The 23,990-nt window shown below is 43.6% G+C and overlaps 4 protein-coding genes across 22 annotated transcripts in view; all 4 read left to right on the top strand.

Annotated features, from left to right (window-relative positions):
* Window positions 1-798: 798 nt before the first annotated feature.
* Window positions 799-4,964, top strand: lancl1 (LanC antibiotic synthetase component C-like 1 (bacterial)). 3 transcript variants are annotated; one of them, XM_052057726.1, is made up of 10 exons: window positions 799-965; window positions 1,046-1,147; window positions 1,228-1,345; window positions 1,746-1,956; window positions 2,605-2,752; window positions 2,837-2,983; window positions 3,060-3,242; window positions 3,766-3,942; window positions 4,064-4,136; window positions 4,876-4,964. In XM_052057726.1, exons 2-10 carry the CDS (start codon window positions 1,061-1,063, stop codon window positions 4,950-4,952), a joined length of 1,221 nt encoding a protein of 406 aa, XP_051913686.1. In that variant the 5' UTR covers window positions 799-965; window positions 1,046-1,060; the 3' UTR covers window positions 4,953-4,964. The 3 variants fall into 3 exon arrangements, with proteins under 3 accessions (XP_051913686.1, XP_051913687.1, XP_051913688.1); XM_052057727.1 differs by having other exon boundaries at window positions 1,059-1,147; XM_052057728.1 differs by lacking the exons at window positions 799-965; window positions 1,228-1,345.
* Window positions 4,965-6,621: 1,657 nt separating this feature from the next.
* Window positions 6,622-23,990, top strand: part of mylz3 (myosin, light polypeptide 3, skeletal muscle) — a 46,981-nt gene continuing 29,612 nt past the window's right edge. The window contains exons 1-6 of one of the 2 annotated variants that reach the window (XM_052057770.1): window positions 6,626-6,739; window positions 7,057-7,084; window positions 7,783-7,926; window positions 8,012-8,182; window positions 8,262-8,339; window positions 8,421-8,880. In XM_052057770.1, coding sequence (XP_051913730.1) covers window positions 6,737-6,739; window positions 7,057-7,084; window positions 7,783-7,926; window positions 8,012-8,182; window positions 8,262-8,339; window positions 8,421-8,449 — 453 coding nt within the window. In that variant the 5' untranslated portion in view covers window positions 6,626-6,736 and the 3' untranslated portion in view covers window positions 8,450-8,880. Of the gene's footprint in view, window positions 6,740-7,056; window positions 7,085-7,782; window positions 7,927-8,011; window positions 8,183-8,261; window positions 8,340-8,420; window positions 8,881-23,990 lie in introns of those variants that run through there. The other variant, XM_052057771.1, reaches the window with a different exon arrangement.
* acadl (acyl-CoA dehydrogenase long chain) lies at window positions 10,316-15,613 on the top strand. The gene is made up of 10 exons (XM_052057775.1): window positions 10,316-10,681; window positions 11,958-12,275; window positions 12,367-12,531; window positions 13,133-13,199; window positions 13,477-13,641; window positions 13,729-13,830; window positions 13,899-14,012; window positions 14,086-14,213; window positions 14,284-14,370; window positions 15,086-15,613. The coding sequence occupies exons 1-10, from the start codon at window positions 10,593-10,595 to the stop codon at window positions 15,177-15,179; spliced, it is 1,329 nt and encodes a 442-aa protein (XP_051913735.1). The 5' UTR covers window positions 10,316-10,592; the 3' UTR covers window positions 15,180-15,613.
* The window catches only part of LOC127595819 (microtubule-associated protein tau-like), a 51,003-nt gene continuing 43,902 nt past the window's right edge, over window positions 16,890-23,990 (top strand). For 3 of the 16 annotated variants that reach the window (XM_052057677.1, XM_052057676.1, XM_052057678.1), the window contains exon 1: window positions 16,890-17,314. The gene's annotated coding sequence lies outside the window, so the exon portion shown is untranslated. The remainder of the gene's footprint in view (window positions 17,315-23,990) is intronic. The other 13 variants (XM_052057681.1, XM_052057679.1, XM_052057688.1 and 10 more) reach the window with 10 other exon arrangements.

Raw genomic sequence — 23,990 nt, forward strand, 5'->3', positions numbered from 1 at the left:
ACACTGGATCACATGACTACCGCGTTCGCCCACTTGCAGTCCACTCAATTGATATGGAAATGAGAAGTGGGAACAGGAAAACACAGAGGTAAACTGAAAAAAACAAAGGACTGACCATGATGACTCTCAAAAATTCGTTGCTGATCAAACTCCTGGCTTTGTTTGCATTTTTGAAAGACAAGGTTGCATAAGTCATCAGGGAGAATTTCCTGCACACGGCTCAAAAATTAATGAGTGTAACCTTTGACTCAAGCACTAAAATACTGCTTGATAATAATATGCATTGCTATGTTTCGTGCTGTGCTCTTCATGGGCCAAGCTGCAGGCAAAACAAATCTGATGTGGCAAGGCTAGTGCAGCAGTCAACCCCTTATTGAATTAACTGCATTCAAACCTTTTGCACCAAGTGCCATCTGTAAAGATTTTACGGTCTCCTATTCAGTCAAGGATAGCGCTTGTTATGTGCTTGTTGTGTACGTTTTTCTCTCATTATAATCACTTAAAGGGAAAATAAACACTGATCAATTAGTCAAAATCGCATTATGCAATAGGACACCTTGGAAGAGTGGCCTGGCACTGATTGAAATTACACAACGGAATATTCCTAATTCGTTCGTTTTCTTTTGCTCAACTCTACGGCCACAAATTGATTTTTAATTACCGTTTACTGTGTTCGTAGTGTTTTAAAACAGTGTATTTGTTTGAACAGCGCGACCTCTCGTGTAGTGCCTCTTCTCTACCAGGTGGGGGCAGCATAGTTCCTGTATGTGCTAATCCTCTCAGGGTTGGGGAGATGAGGAAGATCGGACGTAAACATTCGCGGTGCGCAGTGAAATCTGTTGCTGTGAAATCACGTCGCTTTCAATGAGAATATTGAATTACTAATTTCTATTTAAAATTATTGTGCATGTCAACATATTCCGCGTGTTGACCTAAGGCAGCACTTTATCTCTATTCGCTCGTAGGTGGGTGTGTTTCTAATTGTTATTATTTTTATAGATGCTTCTTCATACTGAAAGGTTTTGATTTGTTTTGCTTTTTTAAGCATCTCGACAAAGAAATGGACACGAGAGCCTTGAGGAATCCCTATCCTGACTTTGACGGGAGCCCTGAGCTCACGCAATCGCTTTTTGACGCCTATGGCAAGGTAACCCACTCACTTTGGGAATGTTATTGCGTTTATGTCTGTGTTTTGAATAAATCTATTCAGACGTATGCCCTTTTCAGCTGACGTCTGCGTTTGCGCAGCGACTGAACAGAAAGATCGACGAGCTTTTGGCTGTCATGGAGAACGGGCTTAAGACTGCCGAAACAAAAAATTGCACCATTTACACCGGGTGGGCAGGTACAGTGACGTCTGATAGTCGGAAAGCATCGGAAATTTATTTGCCGCTAATCAGATTATAATAGTAATACACAACAGATTAATGCATATGATAATACACAATACAGTTACAGTAATTTTGAAATGGATAAATTGGTAGTGACTTTCGGGTGCTCGGGGCAAGTGTACTTCTAGGTGGCAAAAAAGCAATTGACCTGGACAGAAACGATGACAAAAACTTGTTTGATGTTGCAATGCCAGATGTACCCCAAAAACGTTTACTTTATTTTTTCAAAAATAGTTGTACAGAGATATAAGACGCAATAGCCATTTCGAAACAGCAAGCAGGGACCTGTACTTCACATCAAAATGTGCATTAATGAAGACCCGGTGTCTATTTGGTGTTTGTTTCTTTGTTCAGGCATTGCATTGCTCTACTTGCACATGCACCGTATCTTCAACCAACCGGCATTCCTCCAGAAGGCTCTGGAACACGTGGGCCGCAGTCTGAAGAGCCTGACCCGCCGCCATGACGTCACTTTCCTTTGTGGTGACGCAGGGCCGTTGGCTGTGGCCGCTGCAGTGTACCACCGGCTGCAAAGGCCCGGAGAGGCCGACGAATGCATCAGAAGGTCAGTGTTGCTGTTTGAAAAGATGAAAACAAATGGCAAACCTCATATCATGGTCATAGTGACCCAAATTAAGAAGAATCACTTTTATTTTAATGAACTGACACTCTTTTACATGATGAACAGTTTATGTCCTCTCCCTGTGTCCTCTCCGTGCATCAAGCACACAATTTTGATCAGGGAGCACTGAGGGTTTTGTTCCTGAGCATGCAAGAACATGTTTAAAAGTCAGCTCAAGACAAGCTAGCTATTTCACGGTTTGTGAAGAAAAGCATATTTTTCCCTATTGCCTCAGAAGTCACCACATCATATATTTGGCTCACTGAAAATGTGTCTTTCTTTCACTGCAATGTCCTAAAAAGTAGTCAAAGCCCAAACGTACAAGATACATATTCCTTGAACTATTCTCTTGAGCCAAGTTTACACAATAAAATTCCCAAATTAATATTTGTCATGTTTTCCTCCTCCTTCCATGTTTCTGAACCAAATCAAACCAAGTCTCAAATTCTATTTCAACATTTGAATGAACACCACAATATTTCAGTTCGGTGTCAGCTTTTCAGTTGGACTTTGGAAAAGTCAGGCAAACCATCACAAATTGCCAAGCGGGTTTATTTAGAGGTGTTTCACTCTCATATTCCCCTCTTGCAGACTGCTGCAGTATCAGCAGACTGTCGTAAAAGGCTCTGGCGGGATGCCTGACGAGCTCCTCTACGGTCGGGCGGGTTACCTCTATTCTCTAATCTTCATCAACCAGCAGCTGGGTACGGACAGAATTCCACTGCAGCACATCCAGCAGGTGACAAATTATCACCATTCACCTTTATGAGCTCCTCCTTCAAAAAGTCACTGATTAGCAGCCATGTTTCATATTCTCCAACAGATCAGTGAGGCTATCCTGGCATCAGGCGAGCACTTCAGTCGGAAATTTCATGTCCAGAATCAAAGTCCCCTGATGTATGAGTGGTACAATGAACAATATGTCGGCGCTGCGCACGGATTGGCTGGCATCTATTATTACCTCATGCAGGTAAAGGGACCATCATTCTGTTGTTAGCATAGCAAGAACCCTCCTGTTTTGACTCTTACCTCTCTGACCTGGGCAGTCTGGCTTTGTTGCGGGTGAGGAGAACGTTCGCAGGGTGGTCAAACCCAGCGTCGACTACGTCCGTCATCTCAAGTTCCCCTCTGGGAACTACCCTCCCTGCGTGGGAGATGGTCGGGACCTGCTGGTGCACTGGTGCCACGGATCCCCGGGTGTCATCTACATGCTCCTGCAGGCACATAAGGTGAATGCTGAGTTGCATTTCTAGCATCAATTACAGTTTCTGTAGGTTTTGCGGCTGACTACTGAAGAGCTGTGGCTGATTATGTTGTGGAATTAATTGCATAGTTGGGATTAAGAATATGAGACTCGTGTTGGGGGAGAGAATTTCGGTGCATAAAATACATATATGCTCTTCAGAAAGAAAAGAAAATATATGAAAAATATCTCAATTGTATTTATAGAGCACTTAAAAAAAACACCGCTGTATACAAAGTGCTGTACATGGAGCATAAATAATTCATACAACAACAAAGCAATAAATTAATAATGAGGACAGTAGAAACCACAAAAACAGTAAAACTAAAAATTAAGTCTCATGCTAAGTCAAAAGCCAAAAAATAAAAACTGAGTTATAAGATGAGTTTTAAAGTGAGGGTGCTTGCCTAACATTCACTGGAAGGTCATTCCAAAGATGGGCACCAGCAGACCAGAATAATCATCTCCATGTTGTGGTCAAACTGAATGAGTAAATTTGGACGTTCCAGGTGTTCGGTGATTCTCAGTACCTGGAGGATGCTCTGCAGTGTGGCGAGGTTGTGTGGCGCTGGGGATTGCTGAAGAAAGGCTACGGGTTGTGTCATGGCGCGGCAGGCAACGCTTACACCTTCCTGGCTCTGTACCGTCAAACACAGGACCCCAAGCATCTTTACAGAGCCTGCATGGTTTGTACATGTCAATGATGTGTTCCTGACCCAGACTATGTAGCTTCCTGAAATATACAGCGTGGCGCACAACATACTCTGCAGGGTAACTGTCACTGAGATGTTTTCTTTTCCTGTTCAGTTTGCGGACTGGTGCATGAACTATGGTTCGCATGGCTGCAGAACACCAGATACCCCCTTCTCACTTTTCGAAGGTATGAGTGTCAAAATATTGTGCTATGAAAACAGTGGTGAGTCACTACACAACAAGAAGTGGTTTATACTAAAAAGCAAACACTCATTTATTATTGTCAAACTGAACACCAAAACAAATACAATCAGATTTTGTCTCTGTACAACAACCTCATAATTTTGCAGTGGAACTATATATTTAGGCAGACAGTATGACAGTACTCACATGCATATATTCTTTATCATCTGCAAAAAAAAGACAGCAATTTACTGGGCCATGAAATCTTTTTTTTTTAAACTGGTATTCATTTCTGCCTGCATGACTATGTAATACTTCTTCCCAGTGGCCAAGTTGAACACACCAGAAGGTGTCATTCATAATTAATCATGATGCAGAGTTTAATTCTCAGTATTCTATTGCATGGTGTTATGTTGTTTAGCCGTTCAATCCCTTATCCGAGCCGCTTATCCTCGTGAGGGTCTCAGGCGTGCTGAGGCCTATTACAGCTGTCTTTGGACGGTAGATGGGGTACACCCTGAACTTGTTGCCAGCCAATTACAAGGCACAGATAAACAAACAACCAGACTCACAATCACGCCTCAGGACAATTCCATTCATCTCAATGGGGAAAGATGATGTGAAATCTGAGTGTTGTCAGTTAAGGGTGTAAACGCAACACAAATTAAATGTGTTTCTCACGGTACCACTGTAAAAGGAAGAGTTGCTTACTTGGCTTCGCCTGCTTGTGTCACTTCCTGTAGGCATGGCAGGGACAATCTACTTTTTGGCTGACCTCCTGCAGCCAATGCAGGCACGATTCCCAGCCTTCGAGGTGTGATTTTTTATTTTATTTTTCCCAAAGCAGCCACCCCTCGACCTCATGCCAACAGATACGTATCCTGCGGTGACATACCAAGACTGGATTTGAGATTTCTGCGTTTTTCCAGCTCATTTCCTTCGGCTATAAAATTCACTTCACACCCCATAGTAGTCAGAACATAATGGAAAGATTGTTCTGTATTATTTTGGGTGGGCCAACAGTTTGAGTCATCTGAGGATTTCTCTGTTGTCCATTTGGTAATCACGCTCTCTCATTCATTCATTCATTCATTCATTCATTCATTCATTCATGCATTCATCTCATAGATGGATCGATCCTTTGCACTGTCTAAGTAATAAATAAGTGATTTGTCACAGCAACTCTTGTCGTTCTTGTCCAGTGGCGCAAACCACCAGAGGGAGGCAGCAATGTTCCGCATGGCAAGAATGAATTAGCGCTATTCTTCCATCCATTCAGGCTATGTTAATTTGATGGTTACATTTAATCTTGATTAGGCTTGATTCAAATGGGATGGCCAAATATTAGAAAATAATGACTGCATTAACAGTTAGCTCAGGGAGTGAAAGCACTTTCATCCAAGATGACTTCTCAGCGATTGGGTCACTCACTTCCTGTCTTGTATGTCGCTTCTCCCATGCAACATTGTGTATGGCTCTCCAGCCCTCTTTCCCAAATAAGGCTCACACTTTAGACTCATCCAAATGCCACACTGCGACACAATGCCACCGCTCTTTTTTTATTCCTTGGGCCTTCTCCGTGTCACATGTGTAGGGGTGGGGGTCGTCTGTGTGCTCGGGTAGGAGGGGGCCATGCTTGAGAAGCAAGAGGAGAGTTTGCTTCCCCCCATCTAAGAAACCAAACACCTCACACAGGAATAGTTAAAAATAGAGCTCATCTGTGCAGGGGCATGTCCTAAATGGGTTCACCCTTTCATACAAATGCACTTCTCTTGGCATTACATACAGTATGTATGTTGTATGTGCGATGGCGAGGCTTTGTCATCATTACAATACATCACTCTTGTCTGTATGGATGGTTCTGAGATTCAACTGCAACTGCATACAAGGGCCTTTTTAAATCTGATTTGGTCAAATATGTCCAATTAGGACAGATTGAAGACATCACCCACAATAGAGGATGATTCCAGCAGTCACGGACTGCATCTCAGCACCATGGAGAGCGCTGGCTGTGGTGTAGGAAACTTCTGCAAGCCGTTCAACTTGGGTATTCTCGCTACATTTTAAGGTTCCTGAACATGTCACTTCGACAAAGTGATGTAAATGAATGGTTACCCTGCAGTCTACAGTGTGGTTGTAATTCATTGCAAGAAGAGGATCCATCTCCCTGAGGTTAATAAAAGGTGTAATCAATCTCTCTGGGTGTGGAGGCCTTCTGAAGAGAGTCACCAGGCTGCACAGGTTAAATACATTTTCACCATGAAATTCTGATTGCATCTTGGAAATGAGACAAAAGCAAATGCCATCCAATAACAGTTTTCAATGCTTTCAAATATTAAGGCTCAATGTGTTGATCCTAAAAATAGCCCCGCCCCTTTCTTAAAGGCCCGCTACGACTACGGCCCGGCCGCGCCGCTCACCTCTCTGTTTGCCCTAAGAAAGTTAAAGATGTCCCAGTGTGTCATCTGAGTCGCCGCATTAGCATGTGTGACATCACAGGCCTGGAACAAATAAGAGAGCGCTCGAGCCAAGGCTCAGGACCACTCTGTCTCAGGACTTTGGCCTCTTTTTTTCGTTCCTCTCCTGCATCTCCAGCTCTCCAACATGGTGTGTACTCACTTGGGTGGTGCATCTTTTCGGTTGTGGCTACGGTACCAATACAGTTACTGTTGCTTTTGTGTTCATTTGGAAGGGAAAGAAATTATAGAGACAAGAAATTGCAATTGACATGTTTTAGTTGCTCTGCGTGATGATGTCGACATGTAAATGAAAATGCTCAAAAGTAAATGTAATTTTTATAGTTTGGAGTGACATGTTCGGTTTATTTTATCAAGTGAGCATTTGGTGTTTTTGTTCTAATGGTTACATTTGTTTCATACGCGTCTGTCTCTTTTTGTGTGTGTTTGTATGAATTTCCGTCACAGACCGAGTTCACAGCGGATCAAATTGAGGGTAAGTGAGAGAGATTGTTCAATTGCCATTTGTCATGGTCCCCATTAACAGTAATCTGCGCCAGTTGCCATGGGAATGTTAGTTATTTCTATTCTGAGCTGACGTGGCCTCTCCCTGTGAGCCGCACTGTTAATACCCAGAGTCAAGGTTTCACATCCTGACTCGATGAGCAAGGTCACCTTACAGTCAGGAAATCCACATTGTGATCCTCGCCGCAATTGAAACCTTGCCCTATGTTTCGATAATGCGATGATCATTGAGGGGGAACAAGATCGCCGCATTTGTGGTCTTATATGTACAGTATTTGCCGCCACCCTGAACTCCCCAGTCAGCATTTTAAGTTTACCACAAGTGTTGCCATGCCTCTATATGGCAATTGTTGAGGGGGGGTATCAGTTTGCACCTCCTCCCCCCTTCATGGGGAGCAACGGAGGAGGGTTGCAGTGGTGTGTGTGCTACAGCTGTTGCGACACTCGCTAGTTGCAAAATAACATAAAAGCGTCATCCAGCTAGACGCTCTGATGGACAAAAATAGATCACCTCCGCTTCCACTTAGCCTGCGAGCCAGCATGGCGCCACATAGCTGCCATTGTGGTAAACATTGATATCAAGTAAAATTTGTTATATTAGTTTTTTTGTTTTGTTTTAATTGGAACCCCAGTGGGTGTAAAAAAATCCCCATGTTCTCTCCTGCTCAGACTTCAAAGAGGCCTTTGGTCTCTTCGACAGAATTGGTGACAGCCAGGTGGCCTACAACCAGGTGGCCGACATTATGCGCGCTCTGGGCCAGAACCCCACCAACAAGGATGTCATCAAGATCCTGGGCAACCCCACCGCAGATGGTAAGACCTCGACCTCTCATGAATTTCTTGTCAGACAAACGAGTGTGCGTACTTAATGCCCCTCCACTTGTCACATCACCTGCAGACATGGCCAACAAGAGGATCAACTTTGACACCTTCCTGCCCATGCTGAAACAGGTGGACGCTCTGCCCAAGGGTACCTATGACGACTATGTTGAGGGTCTGCGCGTCTTTGACAAGGAGGGCAACGGCACCGTCATGGGTGCTGAACTGCGCATTGTGCTGTCCACCCTGGGTGAGGCCCATGTCAAATCAATACGAAAGCACTGAAATGCCCAGCGCCATTTGTGACATGGAGCCGTGTCATCCAACAGGAGAGAAGTTGAACGAGAGCGAGATTGATGCCCTCATGGCCGGCCAGGAGGATGAGAACGGCAGTGTGCACTACGAGGGTACATTTCCTGGGACAGCACGGCATGTACGTCATCATTCTCTTTCTAGGGTTAATGCTCTTCTCCCTATTGCTTTTGCAGCATTCGTCAAGCACATCATGTCTGTGTAAGCAGCACGCAGCAGGAGCGTGTTCAGGACATCGGACACTGTGAGGAAGACCAACAAGAAAAGACAAGGACTTTGTTCAAGGGATGTTGAAGCGAACCCAACTTGTTTTATTTTGTTTTCCTTTCCGTTTCAACCCTCCTCTCTCGCGACATCCCCTTTCCAGTGTAGACCACATCACTCACAACCCACCGGGGGCGTGTCTCCACTCGCCGCATGAGGTGAGGAAACGGGGGAGCAGGGGTGACCGCTCATCAAGTGAGGGTTGATCCCACCCTTCCCACCGCCACCTCATTCAGTCGAGCCATCACTGGCCCAGTAGTGCCAAAGGTCCTGGACAAAGGCAGCGGACTGACCGCCAAAGTGTCCCACCTCCCTGAAAACAGTTATTTATTTTCATTCTGTTCACTGCAGAATAAACTTTTCCAAAGTACATCCCAGCTCAGTTTGTTTTTGATCTTTCATTCACACTTTCAGAGCAAGAGAGAAATTGCAACACACGCTTAGATTACATCAGCGGATTACTGTATAGAGTGAATTTATTTCAGTCGTTCAATTAATAAAGTAAAAGTCTAATTTAGCAGATGAATATCGGAAAATACATTCCGGAAGTGTTATCCTATTTCTATATAGAAAAGAAATGGTATTGTTGTGTATTATAAACCTTCAAATGGTACAATTTAGTCTGTAATTGGCTGGCGACTAGTGCGAAGTGTACCCCACGTTTCACATAAAGGCAGCTGGAATTAGCTCCATTTGAGCACAAGGACAACCACTTTAGAAAGTGGATGATTGGTTTGTGTGGTGTTTTTATTCATTCATCTGTAATCAAAACTATTTTTTAAAAATTGTATCAGGCAATATTTCCCTCTGTGTATAGTGAATGTGTGTACTCTATATTTAGAATGTAATGTGATGCAGTGGCTAACAGTTTCACTTTTTTAATTCAACAGCTAAAATAAGTTGAGCTTGCCATGATAATTTATTGATATATATCTGTCTAGTGAGTAAGACATTATTTCAATGTACCTAAAACATGGAGTTAAAGTGTCTGAAAAGGCACTCAGAGAGAAGGGAGGCTTCTCAAGTATTTAAAAGTCACTTACCGGTAATCTGGGCGGGGAAGCAGAGGACATTTGCAACAAAAAGAAATACAGTCACTGTTTGAAATGTTTTTTGGGAACATGAAGTTTCGTGAAGACGAAATACGTACCTGGAAAAAGCCTAAATGTTCCCATGTGGCACTAAAAGACAATAAGATCATGCAAAAATCAAGATTGTGAACATGGGAGAGCGTACAGTAATTCTATACAAGTGAAAATGTTCTCAAAGCGTGGTACAGTACACGTACACACTACAGGTACGCTGGCGCCCTCTAGTCGGTATGTGAAGGAATCACTGAATTCAAGAGATCCATCTATCCATATAAAAATTGAGTAAAGTACACTTTGTTTAAAACATGTAATAAGGTGAACTTGTTCTGTAAGTTTTATGTCCAATAATTTTAAATTTATAAATTAGTTAGGTGCAACCAGTGATTTTTCCGGGTGGGTAAACGCAAACGAATCGATCACAAAGTGTATTAATGTTTTTTTGTTGTTGTTTTGTTTTGAATAATTGCAAATTTTACCACCCGCAAGTGCTTGTGATGCCATGGTCAAAGAGCCTGGCAATGATGTAATGCCGGTGTTGAGCTCTAGGCTCGGGAGTTGAGTTTAACCCAAGATGTGTCTGTAATCCGTACTACGGAGCCCCTAGATTGCGAGATCTCGCAATCTTTCTTTGCGAGATCTCGCATTACTTTGCAAGATCTCGCAAAGTGTTTTTTTCCCTTCCATGTCCCCTTAGGGGCTCCGTAGTAATCTTATCAGAAGAAGAAAATTGCGTTAGAAAGCCGTCTCACTCTGTCGCGTTTGAAATGACACAACTTCCTCAACGTATTGATGAGTAAAACTACACTATATGGTTGGTTATTTATGGTTGCAATTATTGTGGATGCTATTGAAAAAAAGAAAAGAAAATTAAAGAAAAAGAAAACCAACAGAACAGACATCATCAAAACAGAGTGATCTCTCTTACCAGCGTATGCGAACAGATGTGTCTCGAGTTTGTTTCGGCGTCTAACCTGTCGGACAGTTTTTTCGATTATGTTTGTCAGAAATCTAATCAAGCTATTTCGCTGTGACTATAAACAAATTTCTCGGTCAGCACAGTTTCTGCCTTCGGCTGCAGCAAGGTAAATGTTGCCTAATTAATATGCAGTCCAAGAGAAATGTGTCCAAGAAAAATCCGTTACCGAGTACAGTGCATATATTTGTTTTTGTAACCACTGCCTCTTATCTTTATCTTCGATTGTGTCATTGTTTGTTTGTCGCGTAGGTGTCAGCCACCTATAACACACTTTCACGCAAGACCTTCTGAGAACCTGATATGATACCATTCATATTCTGACGGTTGGTTTTAGCCACATGTCGGCGTATGATTAAAAATAACGTTCTTATTCAAAGTTAAGACTTTACTTTTTGGAGGGGCGGGGGACAAAAGAACAAAAAATGATGGGAATATTTCATTTTGTTAGTAAGATCAGAAAACAATTAGGTTTCATGCTTATGTTCTGGAGTATTTTAAAAATATTTTCAACGTACAAGGTGTCCTCCTGGATGGAGTTTGCATATTTACCCCCATACTAGTGTGGAACGGGGCGGCACTGTGGAAGACTGGTTAGCATGTTCGCCTCACAGTGCAGAGGTGCAGGATTCGATTCCGGTTCTGACCTTCCTGTGTGGATTTTGCATGTTCTCCCCGTGCCTGTTTAGGTTTTCTCCGTCTAGTGTGTCCCCCCCCCCCCCCTTCCCCTAAAATATGCATAGTAGGTTAATGAAACACTGTAAATTTTACAGTGTAAATTATCCTTAGTTGTGATTCATTCTGAGTTCAAATGGTTGTCCCTGGAAAGACATGCCTTCTGGGTTACATTACTGCATTGGTGTGAATGTGAGTGGAAAAGGTTCTTTATCTGTTTGTGCTGTGTGATTGTCTGGTGACTGGTCGAAATTCAGCTCCAGCTCAGCTGTCCCAATGAGGACACACAGTAAATGTTGAAACTAAACCAGTTTCTGCGTTGCAATTTCAAGCGTTGCATGATGTTACAAAGATCAGTAATTTTGTAATGTTGGTTGGTTGGTTGGTTTGTTTGTTTATTGAACATAAAACATATACAGTAATAATTTGACAGAAAATAAGGTAGATAAAAAAGTAAAAGAAAGAAGTGACCGCATCGGATGTCGTACCTGAATAGGTGAATGAGAACAAGTTGCTTTTTCCTCTGCAAATATAATATTCATCACAAGGTGTTGACAGGCTATACATATATGCAAGAAGAAAGCAGTTCAGTTTTGCTGAAGCCTATGGTATAGTATTGTCCATAGAGAATCATCCTCAATTTGAGTACTGTATGTCCGGTGAAGCATTCCACTGTTTTTAATTTTGAAATACGGCACTCTTGCACCCAGATTGCAGCACAATGGTGCCCATGAACTTGGTCAGCCGGTCCCCTCATCTCGTCCAGAGACATCGAAAGCAAAGACCCTTATAGACATCGGGACTCGCCGTATTTTCAACGAAGACCATGACCTCTTCAGGCAGAGTGTGCGCCGCTTCTTCCAAGAGGAGGTCGTGCCACATCACAAGGAGTGGGAGAAGGCTGGTCAGGTGAGCAGGGAGGTGTGGGAAAAGGCTGGTGAGCAAGGCCTTTTGGGAGTTATGACACCAGAAGAATGCGGCGGCATTGGCGGGGACCTGCTCTCTGCAGCTATCACATGGGAGGAACAGTAAGAGCAAAAAAAAAAAAAAAACATTAAAGACATCAGATGTAAATGACATCTTTTTCTCATGTACCCTCTCTCTGTTTTCTATCACCAGAATGTACTCAAACTGTTCAGGACCTGGTTTTGCGCTTCACTCTGACATCGTCATGCCTTACATAATCAACTATGGCACCAAGGAGCAGATTGAACGTTTTATTCCCAAAATGGTCACTGGAAAGTGCATCTGCGCCATTGCCATGACTGAGCCAGGAGCGGGCAGGTCAGGACTGTTTATAACACATGGAACCTCAAGTTTGAAACTTAATTGGTTCTTTGAGCCCATTTGTAACTTGAAACATTCATAAATTGAGGTGGCACTGGCAATTGAAATGACTGAAGATGGAATTAATCGGTTGCAGTCCCCAAATTAAGTTATATTTACCTTTTTTCCCCCCACTAGTATGTTGTTTAAAATAAATAATGCAATTTAGAAACAAGTAAAACACATAACATTATTAAGAAATAAAATGGTTAAAAAGAAATATGCTCATTAACTTTACCGGAGGAGATGACAGCTCCTAATTCTACATTTCTTCTTCCATAATAACTTGTCCATGCCGAGACATTGAAAATAGTACATAAAAAGAGGTCATCTTTTCATGAAAACTGTGTACATAACTCAAATTTTAGGTAAAGAGGATCATTCGTAACTAGAGGCTCCACTGTATTCCAGTCTCAACATTTAATTTAGTCATTCTTCTGCTTACCACTTGAGGTAGCTAGCATATCATTCGTGGGACACATAGCACACTTTCTCTGGTTTGAACAATACAATATGGCTTGCTCGGTGCCCCGAGTCATGGGTTTCATTACCTTTTCAGTGATCTTCAAGGTGTGCGGACATACGCCAAGCGTGATGGCAGCGATTGGATCCTGAATGGCAACAAGGTAATAATGCTCCCAAGGAAGGCAAAGACAGGTAACATGTTTGGGGGTTTTTTTGTCCTGTGATCCATTTCAGTTCACTTCAGATATAGTGGACATTTCCAGTAAATTTTGCAAAAGTTTCTTGTTCATTTCCATGGTAATTATACTGTGGAATTTGGGTGGAGGATGGCAGTTTTGAGAATGGATAGATTGGATTGGATTTAGGACAATTTACAATGAAACCGTACTGCTTGGGGGAGACTATTGCATCTCAGAGTGACCTGGTCAACCTGTGCAGGTGTTCATCACCAACGGCTGGATGGCCGACCTGGTAGTGGTGGTGGCCGTGACCAACCGTGAGGCAAAGACAGCAGCCCACGGCATCAGTCTCTTTCTGATAGAGGATGGCATGAGTGGCTTCCACAAAGGGCGCAAGTTGGAAAAGATTGGCCTAAAGGCACAGGTATTTAGGACCGCACATTTGATGAAGATTGTCTTTCCCCTCTGACATGCCAGCGCTTGTATTACCTGGCATCATCATCTTTTCAAGGACACCGCTGAACTTTTCTTTGAGGATGTACGACTCCCAGCGGAGAGCCTATTAGGCGAACTCAACAAAGGTTTCTACTACTTGATGAATGAGCTGACGCAGGCAAGTGTCTGCACACTGTTTTTGCACGTTGGCTTCATCTAATTTGTCATGTTGTGATCTGTGTTCAGGAGCGTCTGGTAATCGCCGACATGGCCGTCGCAAGCTGCGAGTTTATGTTTGAAGAAACCAGGAACTACGTGTTGCAGAGGAAAGCATTTGGAAAGACAATCGCTCACCTCCAGGTGTGTATGGTGGCTTTTTGTAATTTTGTGAGACTGTGTTGCCTTAAGGGACTCCGTTTAACATCCCTTACAGACCGTGCAGCACAAATTGGCGGAGCTAAAGACAGAAATCTGCGTGGGCCGCGCCTTCCTTGATAGCTGCCTGCAGCTCCATGTCGAGAAACGCCTTGACCCTGCCACTGCTTCCATGGCCAAGTACTGGTAAGAGTGCATATCTGCTCGAGTGTGTGGATGTGCCACTGTTGTGTGCTCTAACTTTGCCTTTCTCCAGGGCGTCTGACCTGCAGAACAAGGTGGCCACGCAGTGCCTGCAGCTTCATGGTGGCTGGGGCTACATGTGGGAGTACCCCATTGCCAAGTAAGCACTGACCAGGCCTCACAACACTTCTGTTCACAAACTGCATTGAACCCGCCGGCAGGGCTGTCCAAACAGAAAAATGGAAGGATGCAAGGACCATTTTTACATATACAGTGCTACCTTGATTTGCAAGTGACCTGTCTCATACATTTTTTGAGAAACAAGAGATTGCTTGAATTTTTATTCGGGTTTCTTTTTTGTTTGTTGTTTGTTTATTAGTTGTTGTTTTTTTGCCTCAACTTGTAAACAAATATTTGAGAAAGAAGCACTGGTTAACTGAACTCACTTTAAAACAAACAACAGTTTGAAAGATTGTGAAATATTTTTAAAAAAGGCTTTACGATGAGTGTCAAACTAAACCTAAAATAAAGACCATTGCAGGCATACCTATATTCACAGGCATTTATTCTTTATCCTCTGTGAAAAAGGACTAAGATTACTAGATTACTGCAGTTGACTAAATCACTTCTTGTGAAACTGTCTTTGATTGTCTGTATGACTATACTGCTCAGGGTGGCCATGGCGGTCATGCCAGAAGGAGCACGAGGTCTGGAACAGATTAATGGCATTATTTTCTCTTCATTTCAATGCGGAATGGTGTTTTGAGATGGCCTACGAGTGTTGAGAGTTTCGAGCATGGTCACAGAACAAATGGGCTGGACTTTGGACAGACCTGGCCCTTCAAGGTTTTTGAATTGCATCGCTGTCATTACAGGGCATTTGTGGATTCTCGTGTCCAGCCCATCTATGGAGGAACCAATGAGATCATGAAAGAGCTCATCGCGCGAAGCATCGTCAGCCAGAAATGAGACACCTTCTCACCTTGTTAAGGACTCTCGTGGTGTTGGTGGGTTTATTTTTGTTTTTTTGGAAACATACAAATGGAATAAAATAAAATATAGTTGGTCAGTTAATTGACCAACTAAGACAGAATTTTAGAAAGCAGAAGAAAAGTGCCAATTGTGTTAAAATTTAATTATTTTTTTTTTAAGTTGCACTGTTGTAATGCAGGGTAATTTTATCAACTCATTAGTTGGACTGGTGGTTCTATCCATTACTATTGTTTTTCTTTAGACAATGGATTTAACTACATTTGGATTGGATAAACGTTATTGTCAAATGTACTGTATGTGTAACATACAGCACAAATGAAATTTCTTCATTTGCTGTGAAGGCAGTGATAATAATGTTCATGTTGAATGAACGTCTTCCATTTTCTCTTAATAAAACTTAATGAAAGTGCTGTAAATCTAATTTATTTGAATCATAATTGGTTCATTACAAATACACTACTCTTTAATGTGTAGTAAGCAGTCACACAGTAAGAAAAAAAAGATTCATGGAAAAAAATCAATTAAAGACTCGTCGATAAATGCTGTTCAATTTGTAGCCCTCTGAATCACATTGAAATTGAAAAATGGGCGTGTGACATACGATCAACTTATGTTCATTGTAAAACGTAACAACAATCAAATGCTGCGCACGGCGGATCTACGGCGTTGTGTTTACTGCTTCTTGTTGAGCCTGGCCTATATTTTGGAATCGGCCTTCCCAAATTGCCCAAGCAAGTAGCAAAACACACGATGATGCATGTTGAACTGACGTCTCACACAATACTGTATACCATCACTCACAAATGCTGAGCCATAATGTTGACGGAGATGGGCCATGGCAAGGCACATATCTGGGTGAATTCTGTCTCACTTGTATTCCCAGGACCTCAGTGGCCTCTCATTTTTAAATGAAATTAGTTTAAAAAAATGGAACTCTTCCCTGAGCAGGCCACACTCCCAGACATACCGTATAGAGAAAAACCTTGAAGAGAGAAGGGAATCAAGCAACATGCAAAAATGACACAGGAAGTTGGAGGCTGGATTCGAACCCTCAACATTCGAAATGTGAGGTGAATGTGTTCATCACTCCTTCATTGTGCCCCTTAAAACAAAAACACTCTTCCCTATTGTTACCTTTGGACCAAGTCAACACTCTGATAGTCTTGACAACATAAATTTGAGGCAGAATAATCAAGGTGAAATATTTGTGGTTTAAAAGAACATACCTCGGGTTAAACATTTCCAACATGCCAATAAATTTTATGTTTTTGCAACTTAAAGGGCCCACCGTGTCTCTGGTAACGTTCAGCTCAATTGAGTCAGTGATTGCCTTCCACTGTGCTCCTCTTATCTTATACAAGCCCCGAGTCAAACCCGAACATTAAAACTGAGCCAACATGCCGGCCACTATGCTGACGGTGATGCTCAGAAACACAAACCAATGATTAAATTGGATCAGCTCAACAAGCAGGTTCAAGGAGACCTGCAATTCAGAATTCCTTCACTAGGTGGCAGCAGTATGTTGGGTAAGCTCAAAAGACCAACCCTTTATTCATTTTAAAAATGTAGCCTATTTCGCGTACTGTAGGAATAAAGTGCTCGCCACCTGTGTACCAATAATAGATCAGATTTTTTTTTATATTACTGATTCCAAAACATTGTCATCTTGGCCTCCTCTCCGATGTCTGCGCTTTGCGTCGACTGTCTTCACTGCTCCCAATCGGCCTTCCCTTTTGTCAATCTTCCCTCAGCAACAGCCACACCCTGATGCTTCAGCACCACTTGGCACCTGCTGAGCACTTGATCCACGAGCGCATTTCGCTCTTGGTGCATGCTCACGTGCGCCCTTTGTGCATATTCGCACATTTAAAAACGCCACATTCAATCACCAGTTTTGCCCCCCCCCCCCCCCCCCGGTGGTGCGCGACTGTCGCTGGGGGCCTTTAGTGCGATCGCCTTGCACCAATACTGCTGCACTTACGGTAACTGCTTTTGCGGTGGGAGGGGTCACGGAGCCCAACAACGGCGCTCATTGTCAGCTGCAGCTCTCCCCCCTGCCCGATTCTCGTAACTACGCGCCCCTTGTGCCGCACTGCTGCCGAAACCCGTAGGTAAGAAACCTTTGTGTAAATTGCGTCAGTTCGTAGAAGGGAGTATCAGTTATTCTGTCGAAGCTACATTATAAAAGTTTCGTGAATTGTCACGAAGAAGAGGAAAATGAATGAAAAGAATGTCCACCAATCGCGTGCGCTCGTCCCGACATGTGCAACAATGTGTTAAGGAGCAGGGTACTTTGGAAGTTGCCACAGTACGCTCCACGCAATTGATCAAGCATGGCATTTCTTACAGGGCTTAGTTGCTGTTGATTTTTCTCGTGGATGGGTGTCTTGCTTGCTGCGTGTTCGTGCGCTTTTTTTTGCGCAGTCGCGAAAGCCCGCAGCCGGCCGGCGCCTTTTGTTCTGGTCCACGCCTGCGAGGTGCTGAAACCGGCGTACCTGTCTCCTAGACATGCACTGCCGAGGGAGCTGGGCTGTGGGCTGAAAATGTGACTGTGCACATTATTTCAACTTGGTCTACAATTTCTTTCTTAATGGTTCATGATTTGTGGGTGGATTGGGATCGTTCAGCCTCGCCGGCCTGTCTCATCTGATTGTCCTTGCGGCCATTCGTACCTTCTTTATCTTGGTGAGAATATTTCCCCCAACACAATGATTGACGTTTGGGTTAATTATACGTGAGACTCATCACGAGGCTGCCGTGGATGTTGTTGTTTTTTTCAATTGCAAGCTAATTACTAATTAGTAATTAGAAATGGCAATGTCTTTCCTCCCTCACTACGTCCAGTGAGCAGATATGCATGTATAAATAAGAAAGCATTCCATTATGAAGATGGATTAAAGTCGGCCTCGAGGTATGCATGTTCCCATTCCTGGAATGCAGTGAACGAACGCGTTCCCATGCACCGGATGTTGTACTTGTAGCGCAGCTGGCTTGTCAGGATCAACAGAAGATAGCAAAGGTCCATGTGATTGGGTGTGTTGTTGAGTCGTGTACATCAGGCAAGGAAACGCCCAGAAGCATGAACTCATCCCAGTATTACACCCATTTAAAGATGAGGGCTTTCCAGCATGTTTCCTGACTTTTAGCTGTTTCACTAGTTTCCCCCGTATGGGCGCCCCCCTCCACCCCCCTTCAACAGCAGATTCAGTCTAAAGTTCAGGAGAATGACCTCAGTCACACACTGTTTTTGTTGTTGTTTTTTTACAGAACAAAGAATTTCAGGTTTAAAATGCAAGTTTTGGCTTGGCCTTGTGACATCATGCATTAGAATCTCTTCTTGCAGTCTTCTGCAGGAGAGGCTTCTTGGCAGCTGAGTGTCATTTGGAGCAGATGCAAGGGATCTTTCACAGATTGACAGTTTGATTTTGTTCTGCTGATTTGCAGAGGGAGAAATCACCACTCTTGCTTTATTTGGGGGGGGGGGGTGTTAGTGGATCCTCTCAGGCGCCTTGTAGTTTTGCATGCCAATTAAGGGTGTTTTGGGGCTCCGGAATGGTTCCCACTGGTGTCTATTTCATCCTTTTCACTCGACAGGTGTCTAATAGGAGCTGGCAGGGTGATTCTTTCCATGATTAAGTTTGCAAGAAGGCCCTAATCCCCTTCACACACGTCACAGGAATGCAACCTGCTGACAGGCATATGGTGATCTCAAATTCTCAACTTGGAACTCTCTTCCACGTTGCAACAACCAAATGGTTTGTTTTGTGAATTTAAATGCGAGCAATAGTGCTAAATGTGGACACACAAAAAAGATACTTGGAGGTGATTGTTCTTGGCTTACAAAAAATTCTCCAAAGGTGCTTTCCAGTTGAGATTTCCAGTTGTCGAATGTGTAGTACAGCTGTGCTTCCAAAAGCTGTGCGAATGGCCGTCTTGGCTTACATGTGTTTAAGGTCATTGTTCTCTATCAGACTCTTCATCAGCAGTCCATTTGCTGCAGGAATCTTGGACTCTTCCTCCCATGGTCCTGGGCCCCCTGACACCCGTGTAATAGCACGTCACGGACCGGCTCGCGGGCAGCCACTCCAACGAGGCCTGACAGCCAGTGTCACTTTCCATTCCTTACGGACGATGCCCCTCAACAGAGAGGACACTCATCCGGGGCATTCTTCCTCAGATGGTGGCATCTAAAAATCTGTGCTGGGGTGACTTTTATTTCCAACAAGACAAACATCCACGCTCGACTGACTGGAATATCCGCTTATTGAATACCTTCTATTGGGAAGCTCTCAGAATTTAGGGCTTTGTATCCTAAAAAAGGAATAAGGTCAGAATAACTATATTGAAGCGCTTCTGGAATGTGTGTGTTTGTGTGTGCTTACAATACAGGCTCGTGACATGCAATCAATCTTACATTGTTTTTCTTAGATGTTTCACACCCCCAATTGCTACAGAAGAATGTTGGCAACTGTGCCGTGGACGTCTTCGGGGTAATGTTATGGCTTCCGCCCGATGTTATATCTGCCCAGCTGTGTGTGTCATGCCACTCATGTTTGTAGAACTTTTTGTCCATTTTATACTTCAAGGCGCGTTGTAAAAGTCAGATTTTTAATGTTTTATTCTGAGAAGATATCAGTCCGAGTCGATCACTAACTGACCCAGAGACCCCTGTTAGCTCGGCGTTTTGCGTCGCCGCAACACAACACTGGGCCATTATGTCTTCCAGATGTGGTGACTAAACTGCACGACTGTTTGCTCCTTGTCCCCTTGCGGATCGCACAGGCTGCTTTGCTCGGAGGAATGAATGAGCTCGGTTGTTGAAGTATCAACTCTGTATCTGGTTCATCAAAGCTTTTATGTTTTTACATCTGAATGAGAGTGTGTTTTCCGCGCCTTCCATTAAGGAGATTCATTGGAATGTAATATGATTGAGGCCAGTCTCAGAGGAGAAAATGCGCTTTCAGGGCCTGATGTATTTCAAGTATCCCATAGATTGACGCGTTGTGTTTTTCTCTGCATGGTGGGCAATATCCAAGCTAACGGGGCTGAGTGGAGACCCCCAAATTCATAGGAACCTTGCTTACAGCAGCTCTGTTAAGCCAGCGTGACACTGAGGACCAGAGGCACTGAATGCGATGATGGTGCAGTGTGAACACAGCAGCTGAGTGTGTGCGAGAACCCCCAAACACCAGCACCCACCCCGCAGTTTTATCATCTTTAACAGTGGTCTTACCTTCCTATCTGAGGCACCTGTGGGAGAAACTCCATCTGGTGTTGGTGTGTGTGGAAAATGGCAACATCTCTAAGAGCCCAAAACGTTTTGCCGTGCAGTTAATAATCAAGAAGAGTTTGCATTTGTGAATTTGCCTCGCACCCCCGTCTGTCTGGACTGTCTGTGTTGTTTACTGCTGCCCTCTGAGTGCATGAAGGGCCCCCCGCTCCAAGGCAACCTCTGCCATGGAAACCAGCCCCTGAATGGAATGACCCTCGTGAAACCCTAGTGTTCCTTGAGCCCGTGTGCTCCTCACCTGCTGCAGTGGAAAAACCCCCCAAACATTTTTTTATTCCACTCAGGAATGCCCCAAGTGGCACTGAACCTTTGACCTGAACAGACTACAGTCACTGGCGTTTACTATGGTGATAATTGTCTGTTCTCAGGCCAACAAGTGTGGACTCTCTTATTTCAATATTTTGTTTTTGTAGAATTTGTTTTAAAACTTTGTCAGACTGATCCCACGGGACAGTAAGATGGGGGTTTTGTGGATGTCTGGTGGGACTTCTTTGCTTGGCTCATTAAATCTCATCATAAATCCTGCTATGAGAGGCCGCCATTGGCATTGTTTTGAAACATCGGCAGATGTGAAAGACCTCCGAGGATGGACGGCATCTCTCTCTCTCTCTCTCTCCCCCCCCTCCCCCAACTCGGTGAGGAGTTCAAAAGTAAATGTAGGAGTCCCAAATCCAGAACCCTTCACTGTATTGTTGTTATGATTTGATTTTCTGGGCTCTTAGAGCGTACAGCACACGTTATTCCAAATATGTTCTGTTAACCTGTGTTACCACACAAAACAGAAGTATAATTGGACTTGATTGTCTGTATTAGGAAATGAAGGCATAATAGACGTGCGCTTCAAAAGCTTGAGCCTGATGTTATCTTTTTCGTTGTCATGTCTACGGGAGCGTGATAGTTATCAGCCTCTTCCGTATGCGGGCCTGTTTGTGTTTCACTACACAACAGAGAGCCTGCGTCTCTTGCGAAGTCAAAGCCAGCAGCTTTTCACGCTTTTTCCGTCGAGACGCTGTGGGATGCCAATTACTGTATTGATTTTAGTCCCTCCGGAGTGTCCTGGCTTGAGGTTGGAGGAGGGAGACCCCCTACTGGCTCTGCATGTTAATCTCCTGCCATCTGCTTTCTACCCCCGGGGAAGGCTGCATGACGCCTTGAGGTCCCTTGAGGCCCTGGCAGCCTGAGAATTACCTTTGCGCAAATACAAACTACCTCCCGCACCCTCTGGTGTTCTTCCTTCCCGCTTATTCTGCCTGAGTGCTGATCAATAGAAGCAGGCGTGATTTACACACAACTTCCCAAATGTACGTGCCCCCACTTGTATGAGTGGCAAGGCTTCTACTGTGTGTGGGATATCAAGTGCTCAATGACATGACATTTGGGCAGTGCTGAAAGTGCCGCCTTTTAAGTTTACCCTGCAATTAACTTGGCTGTGGTGTTTGGTGCAGTATAACACAAGTTGCCGCGAAAGCCATGTTTGGTGTTCTTTTTTTTGTTTTTCATCTTGGTTTGTATTCTGTTAAAACAGTGACAAAGTGTGGTACGGGTACCAGTAGTGCAGTGTATGCGGGCCACAAATTCACAAGCAAGGCAAGGCGGCTTTATTGTGATAGAGCACCAGTGTCAAACTCAAGGCCCGGGGGGCAGATCTGGGCCGCCGATTCCTTTGATGTGGCCCGCAAAAGCAAATCAAACATGTTGACTTCTATGATGCTTGCTAAAATTTTGACCAAAATTTCAAATTCTCGTATGTAATATATAAGAGAGCTATTGTAAGTTTTCTTGTTACCAAAGCCCTCATTATAGTAACTTAAACTATAGTTGAATAAACCATTATTCTCGACTTCCTTATGTGGTTTCACAGTCATAACGGCCGTCCAAGGGAACCGGGGACTATGTGGGCTGCGACAAAAAATGAGTTTGACACCCCTGATATAGAGCATTTCATACACAAGGTAAATCAACGTGCTTCAATATAGTTCAGTTGTACTTAATTATTACATGTAATATTTAATAACCCTGTTTGTAAATGTATGTAGGTGGAATATTTATGTGCAAAATATATATATTGAGGCAGAACCATTGACAAATGATTTGTACATCCTCTTCACAGTTCGGACATGTTCAAATTCGGGCCTTCCTGTCTGCCGTTTGCGTATTCCCGTCATGCTTGCGTCCGTTTCCTACGGTTACCCGTTTTCCCTCCCAAATTCCAAAAGCACGCATGTTACGCTTCATTGAAGACTCTAAATCGCCCGCAGGCGTGGTCGTGAGTGTAAATGCCCTACGATTGGTTGGTGACCAGTCCAAGGTGTACCCCGCTTCTCAACCAAAATCAATTAAAATGTTATTAGAAAAGATATAGAATAAAATCTGATAGCTTCATTGAATTCACCGTACATCAGAACAAAACTCCATGCATGAAACAATCTAATGAAGCATGATAGTCATTGTCGCTTTGAAAAAAGCTCAGGTCATGAAAGGTCATAGCCACTCTGCAGCATACTTTCAGTAACTTCATCCAAGACACCGCCCGCTTAATGGAAACTGATGAGAGAGTCCCAGGGAAAAAAAAAAACCCTGACGCCCCTTGTTCAGCTCCACCAGCTTGTCTACTGCAGCATCACTTAAGCTAATTGCACTTTACTGGAGGTGCTTCCTGTGCATAATGATAAGATGAAATGCATTTGGTCTTGATTCCATTAAAATACCGCATCCCGGGAATATAAACGTTATATACGATAAAATACTGTATACTGCTTTCTCGCACTCCTTAAACACAATTGATTTGGGCTCAGAATTGTCCATCCTTAAGTCAAGCATAATATAATAATGACTTACCGGTAACAATCGTGGGACTGAAAAGGTCGAACATCAGATTTGATACAAAACAAAAAGATAATCCTTTCCAGAGTCACATGATAACCAGAAAATATTATGGAGGGCTGGATCAAAAGGGTGAACTAAATTCGACATAATATTAATTGGATTCCTTTATTTAAAAAGCAGTATTTTGCATTTTTTGGCACGTTTTTCAGACTTTAAGAGTACATTATCGAACGGGATTTGCTTGACTTGGCGCTACTGCCGGCTTCCGTATCGTCTCCCCCTTCCTCCCTATGCTCTGCAACTTCAAGTAACTGTGCCACCTGGTGTTGAAATGCCTGTCATTACAAGTCCAAATGAAATGAATGCAGTCATTGACATCGAACCTTCATTGTGCACCAGCCTTCGGCAGGTCGGATTTGGCCCGCAGGCCGTAGTTTGCCCATCATCACTGGTCTAATGGCTGGTGCCCAGATCTACAAGCTTCCTGTGTGGGTGCTAATTCATAGCATATGTCAAAGAGAGACCAAGGCTCATTAATAACCTTCTCCTTGCTGGTCAAGCAACACGGGAGCCAGTTTTTGGTGGGAATGTGTTTGAATTACTGTATTATTTGTTCACACGGAGGTCCCGAAAGAGAACTAAGAGGTGTGTGTGTGCGCGTGTGTGTGTTT

Source organism: Hippocampus zosterae, chromosome 2 (assembly GCF_025434085.1).
Source record: "Hippocampus zosterae strain Florida chromosome 2, ASM2543408v3, whole genome shotgun sequence".
NCBI lineage: Eukaryota > Metazoa > Chordata > Actinopteri > Syngnathiformes > Syngnathidae > Hippocampus > Hippocampus zosterae.

Bases quoted from the DNA above. Each gene is read 5' to 3' on its own strand.
- lancl1 (XM_052057726.1), top strand. From the start codon at position 1,061: ATGGACACGAGAGCCTTGAGGAATCCCTATCCTGACTTTGACGGGAGC. The intron at 2,984-3,059 runs GTAAAGGGACCA...TGACCTGGGCAG, and splicing joins TCTATTATTACCTCATGCAG to TCTGGCTTTGTTGCGGGTGA. The intron at 3,243-3,765 runs GTGAATGCTGAG...TGGACGTTCCAG, and splicing joins TGCTCCTGCAGGCACATAAG to GTGTTCGGTGATTCTCAGTA.
- acadl (XM_052057775.1), top strand. From the start codon at position 10,593: ATGTTTGTCAGAAATCTAATCAAGCTATTTCGCTGTGACTATAAACAA. The intron at 10,682-11,957 runs GTAAATGTTGCC...TCTTGCACCCAG, and splicing joins CTGCCTTCGGCTGCAGCAAG to ATTGCAGCACAATGGTGCCC. The intron at 13,831-13,898 runs GCAAGTGTCTGC...ATCTGTGTTCAG, and splicing joins TGATGAATGAGCTGACGCAG to GAGCGTCTGGTAATCGCCGA.